The following is a 26892-nucleotide window of genomic DNA, read 5'->3' on the forward strand; positions in this document are numbered from 1 at the left end:
GTGGAGGTTTTGGCTCATCATTGACCTGATGGCATACAAACGGTTAAACAGTAATGGTTTAGAAGACAGTTTATGTTGTCCATTCCAAATGGCCTGATGTCATTAAATATCAACCTCGTAATATGGAACTGGAGTCACGAACAGGATAGATTGGGTAGGAGTGGAAGGTTCCCTTTCCTGAAGAGCGCTGGAACTTTTACTTTATGACAACCTGGCAGCCTGGATGATTCTTTAAATTACCAAATTTATTGATTTCAGTTTCACAGCTGACCATGCTGGGATTTGAATTTGTGACCCCTGGCTTGCTAGTCCAGCACTGTTACTGTACCTGTGCTGGTATCAATGTACTTGAGGCTTCCTGCCTGCCTAATGTCCCTGAGGCAGGACAGGTTGATGAGGAATAGATGGGAGGGCAGACTAGGGACATACTTTAGGTGGACTGAAGTTGTTGATCTCAGTATTAAGTCTGGAAGGCTGTAAAGTGCCTAATTGAAAGGTGAGGTGCTGTTCCTCCAGTTTGCATTGGGCTTCACCGGAACATTGCAGCAGACCAAGGACAGAGGTTGGCATGAGAGCAAGATGGTGTGTTGAAATGGCAAGTAACAAGAAGTTCTGGGTGATGCTTGCGGACTGAGCGAAGGTGTTCTGCAAATCACAGAATCACTCAGTGCAGAAGAGACACTTCAGCCCATTGAATCTGCATCGACACGTGAGAAACACCTGACCTACCTACCTAATCCCATTTACCAGCACTTTGCCCATAGCTTTGAATGTTATGATGTGCCAAGTGCTCATCCAGGCACTTTTTAAAGGATGTGAGGCAACCCACCTCCACCACCCTCCCAGGCAGCGCATTCCAGACCCTCACCACCCTCTGGGTAAAAAGGTTTTTCCTCACATCCCCCACTAAACCTCCTGCCCCTCACCTTGAACTTATGTCCCCCCGTGACTGACCCTTCAACTAAGGGTAACAGCTGCTCCAATCCACCCTCTCCATGCCCCTCATAATCTTGTACACTTGACTAGGTCGCCCCTCAGTCTTCTCTGCTCCAACGAAAACAACCCAAGTCTATCCAACCTCTCTTCATATGTTTCATCCCAGGCAACATCCTGGTGAATCTCCTCTGCACCCCCTCCAGTGCAATCACACCCTTCCTATAATGTAGCGACCAGAACTGCTCACAGTACTCCCGCTGTGGCCTCACCAAGGTTCTATACAACTCCAACATGACCTCCCTACTTTTGTAATCTCTGCCTCGATTGATAAAGGCAAGTGTCCCATGTGCCTTTTTCACCACCCCACCAATGTGCCCCTTCACCTTCAGAGATCTCTGGACACACACGCCAAGGTCCCTTTGTTCCTCAGAACTTCCTAGTGCCATGCCGTTCATTGAATACTTTCTTGTCAAATTACTCCTTTCAAAACGTATCACCTCACACCGTTCAGGATTAAATTCCATCTGCCACTTATCTGCCCATTTGATCACCCCGTCTATATCTTCCTGTAGCCCAAGACACTCAACCTCACTGTTAACCACCCGGCCAATCTTTGTGTCATCCACAAACTTACTAATCCTACCACCCACATAGTCATCTATGTCGTTTATATAAATGATGAATAATAGGGGACCCAGCACATATCCCTGTGGTACGCCACTGGACACTGGCTTCCAGTCACTAAAGCATCCTTCTGTCATCACCCACTATCTCCTACAACTAAGCCAATTTTGAATCCACCTTATCAAACTACCCTGTATCCTATGTGCATTTGCTGCCTTTATAAGTCTCTCATGTGGGACCTTGTCAAAGGCTTTGCTGAAATCCATATAAATGACATCAACTGCACTCCCCTCATCTACACACCTGGTCACCTCCTCAAAAAATTCAAATTTGTTAGGCATGACCTCCCTCTGACAAAGCCATGCTGACTCTCCCTGATCAAACCTTGCCTCTCCAAGCGGAGATAGATTCTCTTCTTCAGAATTTTCTCCAATAGTTTCCCTACCATTGACGTGAGACTCACTGGTCTGTAGTTCCCTGCCATATCTCTACAACACTTCTTAAATAGCGGAACCACATTAGCTGTTCTCCAGTCCTCTGGCACCTCCCCCGTGGCCAGAGAGGAATTAAAAATTTGGATCAGAACCCCTGCAATCTCCTCCCTTGCCTCCCTCAGCAGTCTGGGACACAAATCATCTGGACCTGGAGATTTGTCCACTTTTAAGCCTGCCAACGCCTCCAATACCTTGTCACTCCCTATATCAATTTGCTCAAGAACCTCGCGGTCTCTCTCCCCGAGTTCGATACCTTCATCGTCATTCTCTTGGGTGAAGACGGATGTGAAGTATTCGTTCAACACTCTAGTGATGTCCTCTGGCTCCAGCCATAGATTGCCCCCTTGGTCCCTAATGGGCCCAACTCTTTCCCTGGTTATCCTCTTCCCATTGATATACTTATAGAATATCTTGGGATTTTCCCTACTTTTACCAGCCAGAACTTTCTCATATCCCCTCTTTGCTCTCCTAATTGCTTTCTTAAGCTCCACCCTGCACTTTCTGCACTCCACCAATGCCTCCGCTGATTTGCCTTCCCTTATACCTGCTAAAAGCCCCTCTTTTCCTTCACAAAGCGGTCACAGCCTGCATTTAGTCTCCCCAATGTAGAGGAGCACTGGGAGCAGCAAATAAAATAGATCAAATTGAAGGAGGTGCAAGTGAAGCGCTGCTTCACCTGCAAGGAGTGTTGGGGCCTCGGGTGATGAGGTGGACTTATCGCCAACCTTGTAAATAGGGCCCAAGCTGAAATTGAGCTCATCAAAGGCATCTTGCAGGATAATGACTACGCTGATCAGATCATTGCTTGCTGTATATCGCACAAACTTGTGAATGGGCCAAAGGCCAGCTCTTTCAGTCCCAAAAAGAGCCCAGTCTACCTCACATTACTCTGGAAATGTAAGGTGGCTCAAAGATTTGAGCAACAGGTGAAGCTAGCCATTTAACGCTGCTACTATGCAGTAGCAATATGAGGGGTATTCTCCACTAACAGGATGCTGCCATCAAGCCAAAAGGGCGTTCTGCCTATCACACAAATGAATGATGTAGTATATGAATTTCAATGCTGGTGTGATGCTTGGTATGTAGGCCATACGTCCTAAAGACTGGCGGATCATATCATACAGCATGTCCCTTCAGCTGTTTGGAATGGGCAAGGCACCGGCTGTGACCAACCAACCCATGCGCGCAAAGCTTAAAACACAGTGTCCAACATTCGATGTGATTTTGGGATTGGGCAACACTTGCTAAACAATCTTGAGTGTGCTAAGAATTATGCCGACAACCACTTTAAGATTATCAGCTGGGCTCCCAGTGTGGCACACTTCTGCGTGCTAGGGGCTACATATATTAATATACAGGGTCTTGTCTTTTGCAGACAGGAAGAACATGTGCACACACTGTGCCTGTTTCAACTAAACAAAGTAAGTGACAGCCATTCTCTAGTTCATTCCCCAGGGCAATGCCTTGACCAATCAGAGTCAACCTGTCTGGTTTGAGTTTAAACAAAGCTTGGCAGTTAACTGTCAATCTTAAGTTAACTGGTACATTCTCCCATGGTAACGCCTCTACCAATCAGCACTCTCTTCTCATTGTCCTGATGAGTGCAAGACGAAAAGCTTCGACAGCATTCTCTTTTCAGAAATACTCAAGTTCTGTACTACCAAATGACTATTTATATCCTTATTTGGCTTGTTGTCCATTTTTGTTTAATGTTTTAGTGAAATGCCTTGATTTGCGTTCTTAGATTAAAGATCCTATGTAAATGAAAGTTATTGTTTTTGACGATTCTTGTGTAATTCAGCAGCATGCAGTGATTAATTAACGTTTAATTGCAAAGTAAATGCCTGGCATCAAAATTAACGCATTAAAATATGAACAAAATACTGGAAATGCGTAGCAAATCTAAAGAAAAATAACTTATGTTGTGGGTGTAGATCTTTCGTAAGAACTGGAAACTGGAAGGTAGGTAAGTCTTCAAAATTGAATGAATGCTATAAACCAGTGTTAATACCCTCCATTTATCCAAATATCCTCCATATATGTAACCCTCCATCTCAGTGTTCTCAAATAATCTGTTTTATTCCTTTATAAAGGTGTGAAATAGGCAGAATCAGCCACCCTCAAAGTTCCCAGTCAGACAGGATAGTGATTAAGTGGACCAAATGTTTTTCTGATTGCTAACCTTTTTCGAGGTTTGTAAATTTTGTGATTGAATGCAAGATATGCAGAAAATATACCTTTGGGATACAAGCCCACACATTCCATTAGTTTAGGAAGTGGGTGCAGATTAACGGACGCTCACAGGATATTTTGATTAGGTTGTTATTGTAGCCTCTGCCCCATAGGAACAGGAGTATGCTATTCAATCTTATTAGTCTAGTTACTGAAACTAAATTGCTTTATTACTTGGCTGCTTTTCCTATTTGAATTTTGAGAAGAGATTTATAAGGATCCTACTTGCATGTGTTTAAAATAGTTTTTAAGAAGATAATAGAACCAGCAATAATGTAAAATAGATTATTATAGACACTTGGAATTTTTAATAAAGCAGCAATATTTGGCAAGAACAAGATTCATTGGAAGTGGGATGTTACTTTCAGGCAGTGCTTCTCAAACCTTTTCTCAATCTGACCCCATTTTAATGCCTCAGACTTGTGTGATCCCACAGAGAAAATTGAGGCAGACGAAGAGTTGTTGAGCAGGAGTTTTTTAAAATTTGTTCATGGGATGTGGGCGTGGTTGGCTAGGCCAGCATTAGTTGCCCTTGAGAAGGTGGTAATGTGCTTCCTTCTTGAACCATAAGACCATAAGACATAGGAGCAGAAATTAGGCCATTTGGCCCATCGAGTCTGCTCCGCCATTCAATCATGGCTGATAGGTTTCTCAACCCCATTCTCCCCGTAACCTTTGATCCCCTTACCAATCAAGAACCTATCTATCTTGGGCAGCCGACCATGTGGTGTAAGTACGCCCACAGTGCTGTCAGGAAGGGAGTTCCAGGATTTTGACCCAACGACAGTGAAGGAACGGTGAGATATTTCCAAGTCAGGATGGCGAGTGGGGGCATTAAAACTGCTGGGTTTGCCCTGAAAAAAACAAAGAGTCACCTTTTTACAGGCTGCTGTCGTGGCAGCAGTCGAACCTCAGAGAATAGCCAATTAAACTACACCCACCAACAGCAAAAACAACCCAAACATTTAAAGGGGCCTTGCAGCTTTCAAAACTCGGTCTGAGCTCCACGGCTACCATTGCTTCCTGGGAGCTTGTGACCCCAAAATCCCGTCCTGCAACCGCACTGGGTTTGTGGCATACAGTTTGGGAACCCTTGCTTTAGGGAAATTGAAGTTTTCCATTTTTGGATATGCAGTATCTGCATTAAGTATTCCTAAGATAAGAATAGTACAGCGAGCTCCTATATCATCAGAGGTATATTCAGAAACTCCAAACTTGCAGCAGAAGCAGTTGCAGCATTTGTGTGAATGTCCTTCCTTCTGACCCCAGCCATCTTTTCTTTTCTGTACAGTTGTAACTCAGTCCCAATTAGTGCTAGATTATAGGGGGTGGGGTGGAATCGAACCTTCACAGGAGTTCATGCTTTCCTGTCTGCCACATTTGATATCATATACCTGTCAAATTCAACTTTCTGATCGAATCATTTGCAGTCTACAGAAATTATGCTGCTGCCTGTATCCTCACTCGCACCAACTTTTGGTCACTCATCATCCCTGTTCTCGCTGGCTCCCAGTTTGGCAATGCCTCAATTTAAAAATACGCACTTGTGTACAAATTCCACCATGACCTTGCCCTTCCGTAGCCTTCTCTAGCCTCGTAGCCCTCTGAGATATCTCCAATCTTCCAATTCTCAAGGCTATGGGCCAAGTGCTGGTAAATGGGATTAGGTAGGTAGATCAGGTGCAGACTCGATGGGCCGAAGGGTCTCTTCTGCACTGTGATTCTGTGAATTCTGATCTCTCGTCCATCACACATTTCTACGCTGCAGCATTGGGCTCCTAGTCTCTGGAATTTCTTACATAAACTTCACTGACTCCCTATCTCTCTCTTCCTTTAAAACACACCTTAAAACCTATCTCTATGAGCTAGCTTTTGGTCATCTGTCTTTATGTCTCCTCCTTTGCCTTGTTCTCAGTTGCGTCTGGTAACACTTCTGCAAAGCGACTTAAAAAATTTTCCTACATTAAAGGTGTTCTAAAAATGCAAGTTGTGTTTGATGTGATTGTTGTGTGCTGTTCATGTTGCAGATTTCTCCTAGCTTCTCCTCCTGCCTGTATTATTTTGTTCTGGTTGTCGGGATTTGTTGCTGATCCTACTCTGGCCTGCATCAGAGCATGGTCATTTTACTCTGACGCTTTTGCTTCTGGCTTCAAACTCCATTTTCTTTGCTCCAGGTCTTTCATGGGTCTGCAGTACTAAGTCTCTTATCAGAAGAGAAATTCCAATAATCTGACTTTGTAGTTTCCTAATGTATTACTGGGAATTTATCAGACTATTCTGAACTACACAGTGGATAATGAGCTGAGCCTGCTGGCAGGATGTTAACTGAGAGACTGTGAAGAAGGGAGTTCCAGTGCCAGTGTTGCTTCTGGGGAGGGAGGATAATGAGGAATCTTCATGCATTGTCTGATAGAATGAGCAAATAATGGTGCGATATGGTAGCTCTTGTCTTATGAAAGTTGTGCTGGGCAGAGGGTGAGCAAAGGTGACAGGGCAAGGGACATAGTTGTGTTAGACATGGCTCAGTGCCTCATCATACTGTCACCTGAGTCAGCAGGTTGTGGCTTTGATACCCAAACCAGAATTTTTGGGCTGCGGAGGGAGCGCTGCACTGTCAGATGGTGATTACTCAGGGAGAACTGCATGGTTGGAGGGTCAGCATTTGAGGAAGCACTGCAGTATCTCAGCATTCTGTCACTGTCACAGTGGCAATACTGAGGGAGTGCTGTGCTGTTGGAGGGACAGTATTGTGGGAATGCTGCACTGTTGGAGGATCAGCATTGAGAGACTGCTGCACTGTCGGATGGGCAGTACGGAGGGAGCGCTGCACTGTTGGAGGGTCAGTACTGAGGGTGTGCAACAATGTCGGAGGGCTTGTATTGGAGGGTGTGCTGGAGAGGCAGGACGGAGGGTGTGCTGCACAGTCAGGTGCCATCTCGTGGATGAACATGGAGCCTGTAATTCTTGCAGGAAAATCATGTTGATTTTTAGATGGGAACAAAATCTGGTGTCACTGTGGACTGGCCGTGTTCACCTTTTGGCTTTTGGTTGACAATAGTCTCGAACTGGGTCGTGAAATATAATGGAAAGGAGGGGTGCCCTTAAGAGTTCATGATGTTCCCAAAATATTTATCTTGTGAATAATGCACTACTCTGTAAATCTTAATTGGACTGCAAGAGCACTGAGTCCTGTATGGGTTAGTTTAGTATCATTGAGACCTTTGTCGCCATTAAATTTTTATTCCTGAACTACCTGGTTTTAGTGTTGCAGCAGATGTTGTGGTTCCGTTAGGCAGGTTTATTTCCAGCAGGGGCATCCTGTCAAAGTTGCACAAAAATTGAGATACAGCAAATTGTAGTATCAATGCTCCCTCCCTATACTGTATAAAAGAAATGTTAAGTACCTAATTAATATTTATCCTCCTCTTGTGTTTGATCCACAGCCTCCACGTACTGCTCACCCTATAGTAAGGTTCTCCTGTGCTGATTGTGAACCAATGGTCATTGACAAATTGCCCTTTGACAAATACGAACTTGAACCCTCACCTTTGACCCAGTACATTCTAGAGCGTAAATCCCCTCACACCTGCTGGCAGGTAAGTGCACTACTGGCTCCAGTGAATGTGTATTCTGCATTTGTACCTGGTCCAGTCTGATTTTTATTTTTATTCTTCTGTATTGTTATGAGGAAGTGGGTAATAGAATGTCATAGAGCTATACAGCACCGAAACAGGCTTTTTGGCCCATCGTGTCCATGCCGGCCATCAAGTACCTATCTATTCTAATCCCGTTTTCCAGCACTTGGCCCATAGCCCTGTATACTATGGAGTTTCAAGAGCTCATCTAAATACCACTTAAATGTCATGAGGGTTCCTGCCTCTACCACCCCCTCAGTCTGTGTGTTCTAGATTCCAACCACCCTTTGGGTGAAAAAATTTTGCCTCAAATTCCCTGTAAACCTCCTGCCCCTTACCTTAAATCTATACCCCCTGGTTATTTACACTTTACATTAAGGGGAACAGTTTCTTCCTATCTATGCCGTTCATAATTTTGCGTACCTCTATCAGATCCACCCCTCAGCCTTCTCTGCTCTAAGGAAAACAGCCCTAGCCTATCCAGTCTCTCTCCATAGCTGAAATGCTCCAGCCCAGGCAACATCCTGGCGAATCTCCTCTGCACCCTCTCCAGTGCAATCACATCCTTCCAATAGTGTGGCGGCCAGAACTGCGCACAGTACTCCAGCTGTGGCCTAACCAGTATTTTATACAGCTCCAACATAACCTCCCTGCCCTTATATTCTATGCCTCGGCTAATGAAGGCGAGTATCCCATATGCTGCCTTAACCAACTTATCTACCTGTGCTGCTGCCTTCAGGGATCTATGGACATGTACACCAAGGTCCCTCTGATCCTCAGTACTTCCTAGGGTCCTACCATTCATCGTGTATTCCCTTGCCGTGTTAGTCCTCCCAAAATGCATCACCTCACACTTCTCAGGATTAAATTCCATTTGCCTTTGCCCTGCCATCTTACCAGCCCATCTATCTTGTCCTGTAATCTAAGGCTTTCCTCCTCACTAATTACGACACCACCAATTTTCATGTAATCTGCCTACTTACTGGTCATACCTCCTATATTTACGTCTAAATGATTAATGTACACTACAAACTGCAAGGGTTCCAGCACTGATCCCTGCGTCACTCATCACAGGTTTCCAATCACAAAAATAACCTTCGACCATCACCCTCTGCCTCCTGCCAGTAAGCCAGTTTTGGATCCAATTTGCCAAATTGCCCTGGATCCCATGGGCTCTTACCTTCTTGACCATTCTCCCATGTGGGACCTAGTCAAAAGCCTTACTGAAGTCCATGTTGACTTCAACTGCACTACCCTCATCTACACAACTAGTCACCTCCTCGAAAAATTGAATCAAACTTGTTAGACATGATCTCCTCCTGACAAAGCCATGCTGACTATCCCTAATTAATCCCTGCTTTTCCAAGTGAAGATTAATCCTGTCCCTCAAAATTTTTTCCAATAGTTTCCCTACCACTGATGTTAGACTCACTGGCCTGTAATTACCTGGTTTATCCCTAATGCCCTTCTTGAATAATGGTACCACATTCGCTGTCTTCCAGCCCTCTGGCACTTCTGTGGCTAGAAAGGATTTGAAAATTAGTGTCAGAGCCCCCGCAATCTCCTCCCTTGCCTCACATATCAGCCTGGGTTACATCTCATCTGGTCCTGGGGATTTATCCACTTTTAAGCCCACTAAAACTGCTAATACCTCCTCCCTTTCAATGCTAATCTCCATAGTGAACACAGATGAAAGGTAATCATTCAAAACCTCACCTACTTCCGTTGGCTCCATGCCTAGATTGCCACTTTGGTCCCTAATGAGCCCTACTCTTTGCCTGGTTTATCCTCTTGCTCTTAATATATTTATAAAATGACTTGGGATTTTCCTTTATCTTGCTCGCTAGTGTTTTTTCATGCCCCCTCTTTGCTCTTGTAATTACTTTTTTTTAAGTACCCCACTATGCTTTCTATGCTTCTCCAGGGCTTCTGCTGTTTTCAGCCCTCTGTATCTGCCATAAGCCTCCTTTTTTTGTCCTTATCCAAACCTCTATATCCCTTGACATCCAGGGTTTCCTGTCTGCTAACTTATGCAGACTTGGTCAGGTGGTGAGATACAAATGTTTCACCGTGCCAATGGAGTCCTAACGGGGAATAGTTTTCAGTGTCAGCTTTGAGCTCTCGCTCCTGAATCAGAAGGGCATGCATTCAACATTTAACTGGCACTTCCATGTTAGGCGAATCATTAAAAGCAGTCACACTCAGATATTTGTGGGAATAAGTTGGGGAAAACAAATTTTGCTATACATGATGTAAATGTGGGAGATTCAGTTTCAAAAAGGCAACATCCTTATAGATTAAATTGAGTAAAATTAGCTCAGGTGCAAAAAGAAATTGAATTCATGCTTCAGAATGACATCATCATAGAGTCTAGTGGCAGTAACTGGAGTTCACCCATTGTGACTGTGTGGATTATCAAAAAGTGAATGCAGTGACAAAAGTGGATTCATATCCTGTTCCACGGTTGGAAGATTGTCTTGAAAAAGTGGAACAATCAAAGTTTATCACAAAGATTGACTTGCTGCGAGGATATTGGCAAGTACCCTTATCGGAAAGAACGAAAATAGATACCGGCTTTTGTAATGCCAGATGGACTATATCAGTTCAAAGTTATGCCATTTGGTATGAAGAATGTACCAGCAACATTTCAAACACTGACAAACAAAGAAATTACAGGACAGAGCAATTGAGCTGTTTATATTGACGATTTGGTAGTTATCAGTCAAACATGGGAGGAGCATTTACAACATCTGAAAGAACTATTTGATTGACTGCAAGAAGCTAATTTGGTGGTGAATTTGGCTGAGTAAATTTGCAAAAACACAAGTTACATATTTAGGCCACAGCATTGGACATGGTCAGGTGTCTCCACAAGATGTGAAAGTAAAAGCCATTGTGAATTTTCCAGTGCCTACAACAAAACGGGAAGTTTTGAGATTTCTAGGCATGAGTGGATTTTATCGGAAATTTGTACCAAATTTTAACAGTGCGATTGTTCCATTGACTGAACTAATAAAAAGGAACAAGAAATTTCAACGGACACAAGTGTCAGAATGCACTTACATAGAAACTAGGAGCAGGAGCAGGAACAGGCCATTCTGCCCTTCAAGCCTGCTCTGCCATTCAATATGATCATGGCTGATTCTATTTCTCAACGCCGTATTCTCGCTTTCTCTCCATACCCCTTGATTGCCTCTAATATCCAAAAATTTATCAATTTCTTTCTTGAATATACTCAGTGACACGGCCTCCACAGCCTTCTGTGGTAGAGGATTCCATAGGTCGACCACCCTCTGAGTGAAGAAATCTTTCCTCATCTCAGTCCTAAATGGCCTGCCCTGTATCCTGAGACTGTGGCCTCTCGTTCTAGACTCCCCAACCAGGGGAAACATCCTTCCTGCATCTAGTCTGTCTAGTCCTGTTAGAATTTTATACGTTTCATTCAGATCCCCTCTCATTCTTCTAAACTCCAGTGAATACAGGCCCAGTCGAAACAATCTCCCCTCATACGACAGCCCTGCCAGCCCTAGTATCAGCCGAGTGAACCTTCGCTGCACTCCCTCTATGGCAAGTATATCCTTCCTTAGGTAGGGAGACCAAAACTGTATACAATACTCCGGGTGTGGTCTCACCAAGGCCTTGTATAACTGCAGTAAGACATCCCTACTTCTGAACTCTCATCCTGTTGCAATGAAGGTCAACATACCATTTGCCTTCCTAATTGCTTGCTGCACCTGCCTGTTTACTTTCATTGACTGGTTTACAAGGACACCCAGATCCCTTTGTACATCCACATTTCCCAATATATCACCATTTAAATAATACCCTGCCTTTCTGTTTTTCAAGCCGAAACACACAAATTCACATTTATCCACATTATTATGCATCTGCCATATGTATGCCCATCCACACAACTTGTCTAAGTCGCCCTGAAGCCTCCTTGCATCCTCCTCACAACCCTGCCCAGTTTTGTTTTGACAGTTTAAAAACTGTGTTGCTTACTACACCAGTTTTTGCGGCATCTAATTATGCCAAGCAATTTAAGTTGGTGATTGATGCAAGTGATCTCGGTATTGGTGTTGTGTTGTTACAAGATGATGAAACTGAAATTGAAAAGCCGGTAGGATATTTTTCACGGAAGCGAATATACATGAAAAAAGATACTTAACCATCGAAAAGGAGACTCTAGGTCTGGTGTTAGCATTGCGGCATTTAGAGGTTTATCTTGCAAGCAATTCTTCAAAACAATTGTTTATAGAGGCCGCAACCCTTTCAAATTTCTGGAAAAATTTTGGAGCCAGAGTGCAAGACTGTTATGATGGAGTTTATTGCTACAACCATTTAGTTTACAGATTATACATGTGGCTGGACGAGTGAACGTTTGTGGATGTGGTGCCAATCAAGCGGGCTGCTTTGTCCTGGATAGTGTCAAGTTTCTTGAATGTTGTTGGAGCTGCACACATCCAGGAAAGTGGGGAGTATTCCATTATACTCCTGACTTGTGCCTTGTATATGGCGGACAGACTTTGGGGAGTTGGGAGGTGAGTTACTCACTGCAGGATTCCTAGCCTCTGTTCTTGTAGCCACAGCACTTATGTGGCTAATCCAGTTCAGTTTCTGGTCAATGGTAACCCCCAGGATGTTGTTGATGGGGGATTCAGTGATGGTAATGCCATTGAATGTCAAGGGGTGATGGTTAGATTCTCTCTTTTTGGAGATGGTCACAGCTTGGCACTTGTGTGGTGCGAATGTTACTTGCCACTTAACAGCCCAAGCCTGGATATTGTTCAGGTCTTGCTGCATTTGGACATGGACTGCTTTATTATCTAAGGAGTCACGAATGGTGCTGAACATCATCAGTGAACATCCCCACTTCTGACCTTACGGTGGAAGGAATGTCATTGATGAAGCAGCTGAAGGTGGTTGGGCCGAGTGCACTACCCCGAGGAACTCCTGCAATGATGTCCTGGAGCTGAGATGACTGACTTCCAACAATCACAACCATCTTCCTTTGTGCTTGGTATGACTCCAACCAGTGGAGAGTTTTCCCCCTGATTCCCATTGACTCCAGTTTTGCTAGGACTCCTTGATGCTACACTCAATCAAATGCTGCCTTTATGTCAAGGACAGTCACTCTCACCTCACCTCGGGAGTTCAGCTCTTTTGCCCATGTTTGAACCAAGGCTGTAATGAGGTCAGGAGTTGAGTGGCCCTGGCAGAACCCAAACTGGGCATCAGCGAACAAGTTATTGCTAAGCAAGTGCCGCTTGATAGCTTGACTCCTTCCATTACTGACGATGGAGAGTAGACTGATGGGGCAGTAATTGGCTGTGTTGGATTTGTCCTGCTTTTTGTGTACAGGACACACTTGGGCAATTTTCCACATAGCCGGGTAGATGCCAGTGTTGTAGTTGTACTGGAACAGCTTGGCTTGGGGCGCGGCAAGTTCTGGAGCACAGTCTTCAGTACTATTGCTGGAAAATTATCAGGGCCCATAGCCTTTCCAGTATCCAGTGCCTTCAGCCATTTCTTGATATCACGTGGAGTGAATCGAATTGGTTGAAGACTGGCATCTGTGATTCTGGGGACCTCAGGAGGAGCCCCAGTTGGATCACCCACTCGGCACTTCTGGCTGCAGATTGTAGTAAATGTTTCAGCCTTATCTTTTGCTGCCTTACCTTTAACTGCAGATCATTCGTCAAGAGTTTAAAGTTCAAAGGAAATTGGACATTTGAAAAATAGACAATGGACTGAAATGATCTCTGTTGGTACAAAGGCTTTGTGTGCATTGTCATGTTAATACATGTACCCGGTAGTCTAATAGTTTTGTGTTGTCATGAAAATATAATAATTTGCATAACATTATGATTTATTGTAAATGTAGGTTAATATTGGGGTTTGGATAGTTTCTGTGTGTGGGATTTAATTGCATTGGAGACAGCTGGCCTGGAGGCATTGAGTCATCAACAAGAAGCTAGGTTTGAAGTGCTAAATACGTAAACATGGCTGACATTTTAGAATGTGAGGTGTAAGGAAAATTTGCATTTTTAGATAAATTAGGTTAGTTTAAATTTCAAAGAGATGGTAAGATGTTACACCTAGCTAGAAGAAGCTGAGCCAGACGGTGTGTTTATTTTTCCCAAAGGCTACTGATAAAGTTAGTACAATGAAAAGACTTGTATTATGAAAGGGGTAAAGTTCCAAAGACATATTGGAACAATGGAATGAGAAAACCCAATTTGAATTTGGCTGTCCAGGGTATTGTATGGCTTTGCCTGGGTCTGTTTAAATCTATTTGTTTTTATTGTTGCCTTAACGGGGTTGTAACTGGAAATCAGATTAATTAGGGCTTTTAGGAGTTGTTATAGTAGTAATTGGTAGACCTATGTATGTGCTTGAAATCTTTTCATCTGTTAATAAATGTTTCATTCAGTTTTCTGAAAACCTCTGAAGTTGCAGTAGTCTTATTACTTCTGAATTCAGGGCATGCATCTTGAAATAATGTACAAATTGCAAAACAGTTGTGACCGCACGATCAAGTTTCGCTTGTGGATTTGATCCGCCTGGTACACATCATCTGTCACGTCATAACATTATGTAGCTATAAGTACAGTAAGTAATGCGAAATGCGTTGAGAAAATGAAATCGTCTTTTAGAAATATGACAGTTCATTTTTCCACAAGGGTGTCAGGGTAAAGGAAATGTCATTTTTTCCTAATATTGCTGTGGAATATTTTAAAACAGGCTTGTGGGGGCTGTTTGTGTGTATGTTTGTGTGTGTGAGACATTAATTAAATTAAGCTGAAGACAGTTAGACTTCAAGGTTTAAATCAACAAAGGGACAAGGTGTAAGCAGGCATTTTGAAATAGAAATGGACAAGCTAACATTTGCATTTTTGGGAGTTGATAAGTTGTTTGAATTTCAAATGGGAATTAGAAGGCAATAAGGAAAATGTTTGCGCCTTGCAGGAGTTCATAGGTAAACAGGTAGTGGGGATATCATGTTTTATTGATCCGAAAGTAAAGACAAGATGGAAACATGAAAGATCTTATATTTGGAAGAGTTTGAGTTTCAAAGAAAGTTTGATGATTCAAACCCATTGTTTAAAAGGGGAGAAAGATATTTAAACAAGGGTTGAAAACTGTATGAGGAGTGGCCATGTGAGGTCTTGAAAGATAGACTGTGTGAAGATAGACTGGTGAAAAAGCAGTCTCTAGCCAGAGAAGCGTTTGCTTGTTCTAGAAAGCAAGATTTTGTTACAAACCTTGGATTTCCATTGTCGAGGGAGAGGGAAGCCCATTGAAATACCTCCCTTATAGTGACAGTGAATGCCTTGCAGTAATTTTACTGGATGTTTTATGGATTAAGAATCTATTCGGACTGTTGCCTGGAAAAGGGTGTTTATTTGGGAGCCTAGCTAGATAGAAATCCTTTGGGAAGTGTTATAAGACTAAATTTAACTGTGTAACTGTAATCCCATGTGTTTTAAGTTCTATTTATTTTTTGTTAATGTTTGAATTTAATCTTTAAAATCTCCAAAAGTGGTAGTGGACTCTTTACGTCTGATTTCAGTGCACATACCTCCTCATGATAAAAATACAAACTGCAAATTGTTGTGATAGTTTGACCAAGTTTCTCTTTGGGATTTGGTCAACCTGGCAATTACAGCCTGCCATATCATAACACTTGGTGAATATTTATCTCTTGACCAACACTGGTAAAGCAGGTTATTTGGTCATTTATATTGTTGACAGATGTAGGACCTTGCTGTGTACTAATTTGTTAGGAACTTAGGACATTACCACTTTTTCTCTCACAGCAGTGATTGGCTATTTTGCAATTAGTTAATTGGCTGTGAAATACTTTGGGACATTTAGAAATATGAAAGGTGATATTGAGATGCAGGTTTCTTCATTCTTAATTGCATCAATTGGCACTGAGGTTTCTCAGCTTTTCTTTCCATTCATGGGATTTGGGCATCGCTGGCTAGGCCAGCATTTATTGCCCATCTCTAATTGCCTTTGAAAAGGTGGTGGTGAGCTGCCTCCTTGAACTGTTGCACTCCTTGTGGCATAGATACACCGACAGTGCTGTTAGGGAGGGAGTTCAGGATTTTGCCCCAGCGACAGAGAAGGAACGGCGATATATTTCCAAGTCACGATGTTGAGTGACCTTGAGGGGAACTTCCAGGTGGTGATGTTCCCATGTGTCTGATGCCCTTGTCCTTCTAGATGGTAATGGTCGTGAGTTTGGAAGGTGCTACCTAAGGAGCCTAGGTGAGTCCCTGCAGTACATCATATAGATGGTACACACTGCTGCTACTGTGCGTCGATGGTGGAGGGAGTAAATATTTGTGGGTAGGGTGCAAGTCAAACGAGCTGCATTGTCCTGGATGGTGTCAAGTTTTTTGAGTGTTAGTGGAGCTGCACTCATCCAGGCAAGTGGGGAGTATTCCGTCACACTCCTCAAGAGGTGAGTTACTCGCTACAGGATTCCTAGCTTCTGATCTGCTGTTGTAGCCACAGTATTTATACGGCTAGTCCAGTTCAGTTTCTAGTCAATGATAACCTCCAGGATGTTGATAGTGGGGGATTCAGTGATGGTTAGATTCTCTCTTGTTGGAGGTGGTCATTGCCTGGCACTTGTGTGGCGCTAATGTTACTTTCCACTTGTCAGCCCAAGCCTGGATATTGTCCAGGACATGGACTGCCTTAATATCTAAGGAGTCGTGAATGGTGCTGAACATCCCCGCATCTGACTTAATGATGGAAGGAAGGTCATTGATGAAGCAGCTGAAGATGGTTGGGCCGAGGACACTACCCTGAGGAACTCCTGCAGTGATGTGCTGGAGCAGAGATGACTGACCTCCCAACAACCACAACCATCTTCCTTTGTGCTAGGTATGACTCCAGCCAGCAGAGATTTTTTCCCCCTGTTTCCCATTGAGTCCACTTTTGCTAGAGCTTTTTACCAAATAAAGCTAATTTGACCAAGCTTTGAGGTATAGCAAAGATCAGTTTTCTCTTGTGTTACCAATCCTAGAATTAAATTTGTGTCATGAATATTAATCACAGAAAATGGCTTATCTTCATGGTCTAAAATGATTGAATGAATTTTATGTTTTAAAAGACTCTGGCCCGTAAAGGGTTAATGCAGGACTCTTAAAAGAAAAGCAGTTTTAAAGAAGATGCTAATCTCTTGGACCCTGGTGCACTGTGTACAAAGGTACATGGTAGTTTATGGCTCTAGAAAAAAAAACATGCCTTGAAAACTGTTTAGAAGTTAGCTTTGCTTTAAAAATGAAGGACCAACTGCTTGTGAAAAGACGACAGCAGCCCTTTTACAATCCAGAACTAGTCCACAGCTGAAAGTAAATAGAAGCTGCTGTTAAGATGCTCTATGTGCAGGAATTGAGTACCTGTAAGAGTTCCTTGAATTTGCCTGAAAGGCAAGAGTCATTGATTGTTTCGCAGATCAGCACTGGGAGACCAAACGTATAACCCAGACGCCATTTCAAGGACTCCACTATCTATCCTTTTCCCATGAGCCATTGACTTTTACCTTTGGCAGAATTCCCCTATTTGTATTTTTTGTTGCATGTGACTTAGGGTATTTTGAAAGAGTACTTTCATGTTTCACACTGCATGTTAATAAGCTTTGCCTTTCAGTCGACAAAACTGGTTTCCTAATAAACAGAATTTTGTTGTTTGTTGAAGAAACCTGGTCATTGAGTGGCCATTGGATTTAAAAGGCATATTTGGCTGTACAACTAGCTGGAAAAATCATTTAAATATACATTGTGACCTGTGGAGTAGTGGAACTAGAGACCAACAGTGCACTCCTCCCATCCCAGTTGTAACATTTGCAATTGTGACCCACTCGATCTAACTCACCCAACCAAAGTAAATTTGATGCCAACCAGCAGAAGTATGACACCTGGAAATCATAATTTGTTTTTCATTCAGTATAATGGCTGGAACTTCGATTTTTTTTTAATTCATTCATGGGATGTGGGTGCAGTTGGCTAGGCCAGCATTTATTGCCCATCCTTAATTGCCCTTGTTCAGAGGGCATTTAAGAGTCAACCACATTGCTGGAGTCACATGTAGGCCAGACCAGGAAAGGACGACAGATTTCCTTCCTTAAAGGGACATTAGTGAACCAGATGGGTTTTTGCAACAATCAACAATAGTCATCATCAGACTTTTAATTCTAGATTTTTATGGAATTCAAATTTCACCATCTGCTGTGGTGGGATTAGAACCTGGACCCCCAAAGCATTACCATGGGCCTTCAGAATACTAGCCCAGTGACAACACCACTATGCCATGGCCTCCCTGTTATGTTGGTGCGGAATGCAATGAGCTGGACTGTCGTAAGCTTTCATTCTCTGAGTCTTACTGAAAACCCAATGTTGATAGGGTAGCAGCGAGGATAATGCAAATGAGAAGTTGCGCAGCTTCTGGGTATCTCTGAACCAGAGGGAACGCTTTCACACAAGGCCAATTCTGTCAAATGCAAAAGACTAAGTAGTATTTTTGGGGCCTGATTTAATCTACTTTTTATTATTTTCCTATTCCTTACCTAATCTCACCCCCTCCCACCCATACACTTGTGATTTTGCTCTGTTTCCTCGTTGTACAAACTATATATACTGCTGAACATGTGTCTGTAATTGCAAAGGTTTCACATGACTTCTAATCTATTGAGAGATCCTATTGGTTTCTTGAAAATAGTACATTGGTTTCTGGCATGTGTTTTTAAGAATAGCTGAATGAGCCTTTATGTTGTATGTTCAGTATTTAATACAAAGATGGCTAGTTATTAGCATAAGTTTGTTGAAGTCACCTTATTTTTGTACAACATACACTAAGTTCTTTAGAAGCTTTCTCTGGTAGAAATTGTCATTTAGATGAACTACAACTGGAACCTTCCTTGGAATCAAAACTTCCTAGCAATCCATTCTAAAGCTCATCACAAATCTAAAGAGCAACAACTGTTTGAACTCTTTAAAAATGATTTCAGTATAACAGTAAGTTATTTGCTTAGCCCTTTTGCAATACAACGCATTACCCACATATCCCAATGCATTTCACTTATGCAACAGATATCTGTTTGGGAAAGCAGGCTGTTAACACAGCCTACATTAGACACTCAGATATAATCACTTAAACATGTTTGCTAGTTATAAATTGGAAATGTGATCAATACAGAAGTATATATGGTAATAAAACCAATCAAAGCAACAAACACTAAATAAGCTTAGAAACAGTTTAGCTGGGATTTTTCAGTCCCAGCAGTGGTAGGTATAATATTGGTAAAGGGGGACAATGTGGCAGGAGCTGAAAAATCGGTTTTTGCCGGCATGAAATGACGGTGGGAGCTTGCACTGCTGCTCGTCGTGGCTGCCAGAGGTCTGCATGAAGCTATTTTGCATCCTGTTAATGGAGTGGAAGATGGAGGCTTCCAGTGACTGCGAACCCTGGAACATCAAGTGCAGCAGTGGTGGGTAGAGAATCAACCAAGTAGATCTTCACGCTACTGGAGCTTCCGGGATGTGGATCTTCGTACTGCAAGTGGTTGGCTGCATGAGGTACTGTTAGGTGGCAATGGCCTATGCTGAGAGGGAAGGGATTATATGGGCAGGCGAGGAACAAAGAAGGCCGGTGGGGGGGGCAGCAAGCAGCGCAGGGGAAGTTGGGGGTTGAAGGGAAAAGAGAGAGAGAGATGCTGCCAGGGTCATGGAATGAGTAGGATGGTTTATGGAGCACGAGAGTGGAGAGAGCTGTGGTGGAGTGTGAACGGGGTGAGGGGGGGGTGACAGGTGTGAACGGGGTGGGGGGGGGTGGCAGGTGTGAATGGGGTTGAGGGGGAGCAGGTGTGAATGGGGTGGGTGGGGGTGTGCAAGTTTGAACGGCCATGGTTGGGGGGAAGGGTTCAGAGGGAGGGGTCTGGTGTCAACTGAGTCCTGGGGGGCATACCGAAAGAATTGTTGATAGGAAGGGATGGTGAGGGTTAAAGGGTCAGTGGGAGCCTGTAGAGTGAGGGTCTTGCGATGACAGGTGAAGGAACTCTGAGGGCTGTTGGAGAAGACGTGGAAGTAAAACCGGATTCTGAGGTCGGCAGGATTAGGGGGGGCATGTCTATTGTCACAGGGGTGGGCTCCTCGGAAAGGCAGGGCACATGGACATTCACCTGCATGGGATGTAAACGGTGACCCCTATTTCTAGATTCTCCCACAAGGGGAAACATCCTCTCCGCATCCACCCTGTTAAGACCCCTCATGATTTTAAAGGTTTCAAATAAGTCACCCCTTACTCTTCTAAATTCCAGTAGATATGAGACGAGGTGATGGGGGAGGGTTGTAGCGTGACTGTGGGGAGGTCAAAGGTCACACCACTGGTTATGGAGGGGTGGGTATGGGTCATGGGGGAGGCTGGAAGTGTTGGACCCTACCTGAAAAGTCACATGCACCATGGCCGCTTGCAAATATCCTGAGGGTTGAGGTGGAGATCCTGAGATGCTGCATGGGAGTTGGGTCTTCGGGGGTGGGTGGAACATCAGGTCAGCTCAGCTGGACAGTTGAAGGAGAACCCCAGCACTGACAATGCTGAGGCATTTCAACAGATGAGTGCGTGAAGGGCAGAGGCTCAGTGCGCGCGGGAGGCTTCTTGCACACGGCTCACAAGGACCCTGGCAAAAATCCTTGCCTCCCTGCACATGCATGATTTCAGGGGTCTGGGATGTCCCCATGAAGATGGTGGAGGGGCATGCCTATTGTCATGGGCTTAATGGCTACGAATCGCAATTTAACCACATCAGATCTCATTTAAAGTCTATTTACAAAAGTATAAGAACATTGACAAATATAGTGCACCCATGCAACCACATCTGAAATCACAACTTCTTAATCTTCCGTTCATGTAGGTACTCCCCTGACGCCCACAGCAGGGGTGAATGCAGCCTGCTGACCAGTTTGTCTTGTTAATTTGGATGATCTTAGCAGCCATCCTCGAGGCCTAAGGCTTTGGGAGCCCCAGCTTACTTTGGCTGTCCTGCTGTGGGGCAGCTGCTCCCTCTGTGATCAGAGGACAAAAATGAAGGGGTCACAGGGAAGGAGGATTCCAAAGGGCCGGACACCCTCAGAACGAGTCTTCAGGGTAGGTTCCAGGGGTGTCCAATAGCTGTTCCTCCTTCCTTTGGGTGCCCGAGGGCCCCTGCCTGATTCCTTGAGAAGGGGAACCTGGAGGGAGGTTGAGGTGCCCCGTCCCCCTCTTGTTTAGCCACAGCAAGATCTCTCCCATGGCTAAAGCGATGGAGTGCAGGTCTGCGCGCATCTCCAACAGAAAGTGGGCTTTCTGCCTGATAAGTTTGTCCATGGCGTTCGCCATCCTACCCATGGAGACTCCATGCACGCACAGGTCGGAACCATCTCATCAGGGAGCAGGGGATGGTCCCCTCTGCCTCACGTGCCACTGCTGCTCTGTTGAAGGGCCCCTGCCGCCTCTGCCTGATGTTCCTCCGTCTCTCGGTGCGTCTCCAGCATCTCATGCAGGGTTGATCCCAGAGGCTCATCATCTGACTCGGACGTCACAGATGCCTTTTCCCCAGAAGTCCTCTGAGCGCTGGTGTGCTTGGCTGACCCTGCCTCCTCCTGCTGTAGACACGTGTCAGAATACAAGACCCTGCCTGAACTAGATCTAGTACCCACTAAGGTGTGTGCCCCTGGGTTGATGGGTGCAGGTGACTGCTGTGATGGCTCTAGAAGTGCACTTTCTCCCTCCGTGTCTTTAGCCCTCTGTGGGCTGGAGGTACTGCTGGAGAGGGCGGCTGCTTCTGGCTTTCCCCTCTTCCTGCTGGCATCTGTAATTGACAGAGGAGAAAGCCAGTGACTGCATGAACTGCCCCCAACATGGAGGAACACAGGAACCTTAGGCTTGTATGTGACTACATATGCATGGATCCTTACTGGATGGAGCCGTCTACCCACCTCTCCATCTAAACCCCCATCCCCTGACCCAGACGGCATTTGAGCTCTGTGTGGAAGGGCCAAGGACCCTCAGTGGCCACTCCACCTGCAGGCTAGATGGACTGCGGTGGGGCCATGAGGCATCACCTTATCATGTTGCCACTGACGCCCTTGTCCCCTCTACCATTCAGTGAGGTGAGTGTGAGCAGTTGGAAGTTCACTTACCCTGGCAGTGCGGATGAAGTCGTTCATCCGTTTCTGGCACTGCAGGGCAGTCCTCCGATGAAGGCTGTGGGCACTAATCGCCCTGGTGACTTCCTCCCATGCAGGGTCAGCCGCACGATTCGGCCATCTCCTTCCATTCTTCGAGTGCAGGACGCCTCTCCTGGCCTCCACTGCATTCAGCAGCACATCGAGGGAGGCGGTGCTGAATTTGGAGGCCAGAGCTCCCTGAATTGCTGGGCCATCTCCTCAGTCAACATGGTGGGTTGGTGACAAAGAAGTTGAAAGGGTGCCCGGATATGGCAGCGGGGCACATGTCATCCAGACTGCCCCACTGTGCAATATGTCGGGAAACCCCTGACTGCATAACTAATGTGCTCAGCATCGCACTCTTTGCCGTGAATTCCCACCGGGCTCTGCGGCAGGAAACACTCCCGGTTCCCATCCCCGCCACAGGACTTAGACTAGGAATGGAAGATCCCAGCCATTAATTTTCTTATCGTTGCTTTCCATTGTGCATCAAACGTGGGGAACTGCTGTTATTCCTTAATCGAGCATCAAGTTGATATATAGAGTCATAGAATGAAATGAAAACAATTACTGCCCCATCAACCCACTTGCAATCATCAGTAAAGTGATGGAAGGGTCCTCAGCAGTACAGTCAAGCAGCACTTGCTCCACAGTAACCTGCTCACTTGATGCTCAGTTTGGGATCTGCCAGGGCCACTCAACTCCTGACCTCATTACAGCCTTGGTCCAAACATGGACAGAAGAGCTGAACTCCCGAGGTGAGGTGAGAGTTATTGCTGTTGTCATCAAGGCAGCATTTGACTGAGTGTGGCATCATGGAGCCCTAGTGAAACTGGAGTCAATGGGAATCAGGGGGAAAACTCTCCGCTGGTTGGAGTCATATCTAGCACACAGAAAGATGGTTGTGATTGTTGGAGGTCAATCATCTCAGCTCCAGGACATCACCACAGGAGTTCCTCAGGATAGTGCCCTAGGCCCCAACCATCTCCAGCTGCTTCATCAATGATCTTCCTTCCATCATAAGGTCAGAAGTAGGGATGTTCGCTGATGATTGAACAATGTTCAGCACCATTCACGACTCCTCAGACATTGAAGCAGTCCATGTCCAAATGCAGCAAGACCTGGACAATATCTGGGCTTGAGTTGGCAAGTGGCAGGTAACATTCATGCCAAACAAGGCAATGACCATCTCCAACAAGGGAGAATCTAACCATCACTCCTTGTCATTCAATGGCATTACCATCGCTGAATTCCCCCACTATCAACATCCTGGGGTGGGGTCACCATTGACCAGAAACTGAACTGGACAAGCCATATAAATACTGTGGCTATAAGAGCAGGTAAGAGGCTAGGAATCCTGTGGCGAGTAACTCACCTCTTGACTCCCCAAAGCCTGTCCACCATCTACAAGGCACAAGTCAGGAGCGTTATGGAATACTCTCTACTTTCGAGTGCAGCTCCAAAACACTCAAGAAGCTTGACTCCATCCAGGACAAAGCAGCCTGCTTGACAAGCACCCCATCCACCACTGATGCACAGTAGCAGCAGTGTGTAGCATCTATAAGTTGCACTGCAGGAATTCACCGAGGCTCCTTAGACAGCACCTTCTAAACTCATGACTGCTACCATCAAGAAGGACAAGGGCAGTGAAGGACAAGGGCAGCAAGTAGATGGGAATACCACCACCTGGAAGTTCCCCTCCAAGTCACTCACCATCCTAGCTTGGAAATATATCACCGTTCCTTTGCTGTTGCTGGGTCAAAATCCTGGAGCTCCCTCCCTAACAGCACTGTGGGTGTACCTACATCACAGGGACTGCAACGGTTCAAGAAGTCAGCTCACCACAATCACCTTCTCAAGGGCAATAAATGCTGGCCCAACCAGCAGCGCCCACATCTCATGAATGAATTTTTGAAAAAAGGGACACTCGGCAATTCCAAAGTTTAAAAGTGCTGAATTTTTGCCTTGCGCCACCCAATAGTTTTTATTTTAGGCAATTTGTTTGGTAGCTCAAGCAGCTATGATATAATGGTTATTTAGCAAACTAATTGCAACTGTGTAATAAATGGTTTTTTTCTGAATTGGCTCCAGGGTTCTAGGAGCAGGCTGTATGCTGTATCTCATCTGGCAAATCCAAAGTGTCAGTGGCATAGTTGACAACTTTTCAACTTAATCTGTTGCACCAAAATATTGGATTCTGAAATTTGCTGAAACTTGATCAAAACCTACGATAATATCGTGTAATGTTTATAGATACTGGTTGAGCTAGGCAGTGATTGATCCAACATAGAGGGAGGCCATTTGGCCCAACATGCCTCTACTGGCTCTTTGGTAGAGCTATGCAATTAATCATGTTCCCCATATCTTTTGTCACAGCTCTGTGATTCTTTTACCTTTATGTTCTCTGCAGAAACAGCATTGATTTGACAAATATGAAGTACTTTGCTTTACTGACTCACTTTTAAACTTTATTCCTAGGTGTTTGTGAGCAGTAGTGGAAAATACAGTGACCTGGGCCATCCGTTCGGCTACCTTAAGGCGAGCACAACATTAACCTGTGTGAATCTCTTTGTTATGCCTTACAACTACCCGGTGCTGCTACCACAGCTTGGTATGTTCATCTGTATTATGGACTTGGATTATGAATAAATGTGAGAGAAGAGGGTTTCTGACATGATATAAAGGACAGTTAATAAAATGCCAACAGAAACTTTGAATCAAACATTTAAAAATATTGCTGGTTTGTTTGGTCTGTATTTTTACAATTAGCAACTGTGGCAGCGCTCAGATTTTCAATACTTTGGGCATAACAGTGATCTTGTTTCTTAATGCCTCCATGACCTTGCTCCATCCTCATTCTTCTCTTGCGTCCTTCAAACTTCCAGTCTGGCCTTCTGTGCATCTGCTTGTCATTCCATTGTTGGTGTTGGAGCTTTCAGCCACTGTGCCCTACTCTCTTGGACTGTGTCCCCTAACTCATCTGCCTCAATACTTCACTGCTGGACTCCTAAACTGCCCTGTGTTCTGTGCCTCTTCCTATCATTCTTCAACGTGTCTTTGGCAATTTGTATCCTTTGGGCACGATATAAATGCATGTTGTATTGCAGATGTTTTGAGTTATTTAGCTTGCTGCCCTGTGCCCCCTGGGTGCCATCTAAATTTTCACAGTCTAGTATTTGTAAATAATTTGACATTATTCACTACCTTGGTTGCAGTTTGCTGACAGTTGACCCATTTGAATTGTGCAGTGTTATCTTTGGGGTCTTGAAGCATTGGCGTGGTGAAGTTATAGTGTTGGACCTGTTAATGGGGACACCCCAATGGTAATGGAATTGTTTGTTTTATGTCATTATTGCCATCAAACCACATCCATGTGCTGTGAAAATCTGGTTCATGGTTTATATGTTTTAGAACATAACTCCTATTCCAAAAAATAAGTTTTGCCTGTAGATAAATGAGGGCACCTGATTAAGAAATTGGTAGGCTTGCAACTGAAACAAGCTTGGAGTTAATTACAGTTAAAAGCTAACCTATGTTTATCTTACAAGGTCAGAGGCAGAAGTGTAAAACTTAAACGATGAATAACCCACCTCTAGACTTGTAATGGAGCCAGACGGTCTACACTTCAATAAAATATTTAAATGATGTATGTAGAGTCCAAAAGAAAGGAAATATTTTTGTTTAATTTAGCTTGTGCATGTTTGCTGACAAAAGCAAACAGTTCAGTTTGGGAACAGTTGGAGGCAGTTGTAGCTTTGCTTTGGTGTAGATTGCTTCTCAACAGATTGAGAGAGCTAACAGGAGCTGATAGTCAGTTAGGACTGTATTTCAAGCAGAGAAAATACTAATTACATCGTTCACTGTGTGGAATGCAGGGTGGGGCTCTTTCTCAGTTTGGATTTTATGTGGGAAAAGCAGCTGGAAGACTTGCTTTAGCGTGTAGCTAGTGGGAGAAATCTACAGTGGTCATCAACAAGCCTTGTGACCGAAAGCAGCCAGCAAAGTTAGCTTGGTAAGTTCTGGGAAGGCAGTCGAATATCTGCCAGCAACCTAAACAAGAAGCTGAGGCATCCACTGCTGCGAGGTCTGTCAAGAAAAGGTGAAGGGTCACAGTGTTATGAAAGTCAAACTTGTCTTAATGTTGAGAGCGCAGGTCTTTTTTTTTAATTCATTCATGGGATGTGGGCGTCGCTAGCTGGGCAAGCATTTATTGCCCAAACCTACTTGCTCTTGAGAAGGTGGCGGTGAGCTGCCTTCTTGAACCGCTGCAGTCCATGTGGTGTAGGTTCACCGACAGTGCTGTTAGGAAGGGAGTTCCAAGATTTTGACACAACGACAGTGAAGGAATGGCGATATATTTCCAAGTCAGGATGGCGTGCGACTTGGAGGGGAACTTACAGGTGGTGGTGTTCCCATCCATCTATTCCCTCTAGGGTGATAGGAAGGAGTAGCAAGCCCAGAGAACCATGGATGACCAGAGGTATTTAGGTTACGATGAGAAGGGAAGCAAATCAGCAGAGGCATTAGTGGAGTACAGAAAGTGCAGGGTGGAGCTTAAGAAAGCAATTAGGAGAGCAAAGAGGGGATATGAGAAAGCTGTGGCTGGTAAAAGTAGGGAAAATCCCAAGATATTCTATAAGTATATCAATGGGAAGAGGATAACCAGGGAAAGAGGAGGGCCCATAAGGGACCAAGGGGGCAATCTATGGGTGGAGCCAGAGGACATCGGTAGAGTGTTGAATGAATACT

At 44.5% G+C, this 26892-nt stretch overlaps 1 protein-coding gene across 2 annotated transcripts in view; it reads left to right on the forward strand.

Annotated features, from left to right (window-relative positions):
- Window positions 1–26892, forward strand: part of ints6l (integrator complex subunit 6 like) — a 197686-nt gene that overhangs the window by 122476 nt on the left and 48318 nt on the right. For both annotated transcript variants that reach the window (XM_078547714.1, XM_078547715.1), the window contains 2 exons: window positions 7730–7882; window positions 24622–24754. In XM_078547714.1, the coding sequence (XP_078403840.1) occupies window positions 7730–7882; window positions 24622–24754 (286 nt within the window). The remainder of the gene's footprint in view (window positions 1–7729; window positions 7883–24621; window positions 24755–26892) is intronic.

The sequence above is a fragment of the Cetorhinus maximus genome, chromosome 8, assembly GCF_964194155.1.
Source record: "Cetorhinus maximus chromosome 8, sCetMax3.hap1.1, whole genome shotgun sequence".
NCBI classification, from domain to species: Eukaryota; Metazoa; Chordata; class Chondrichthyes; order Lamniformes; family Cetorhinidae; genus Cetorhinus; species Cetorhinus maximus.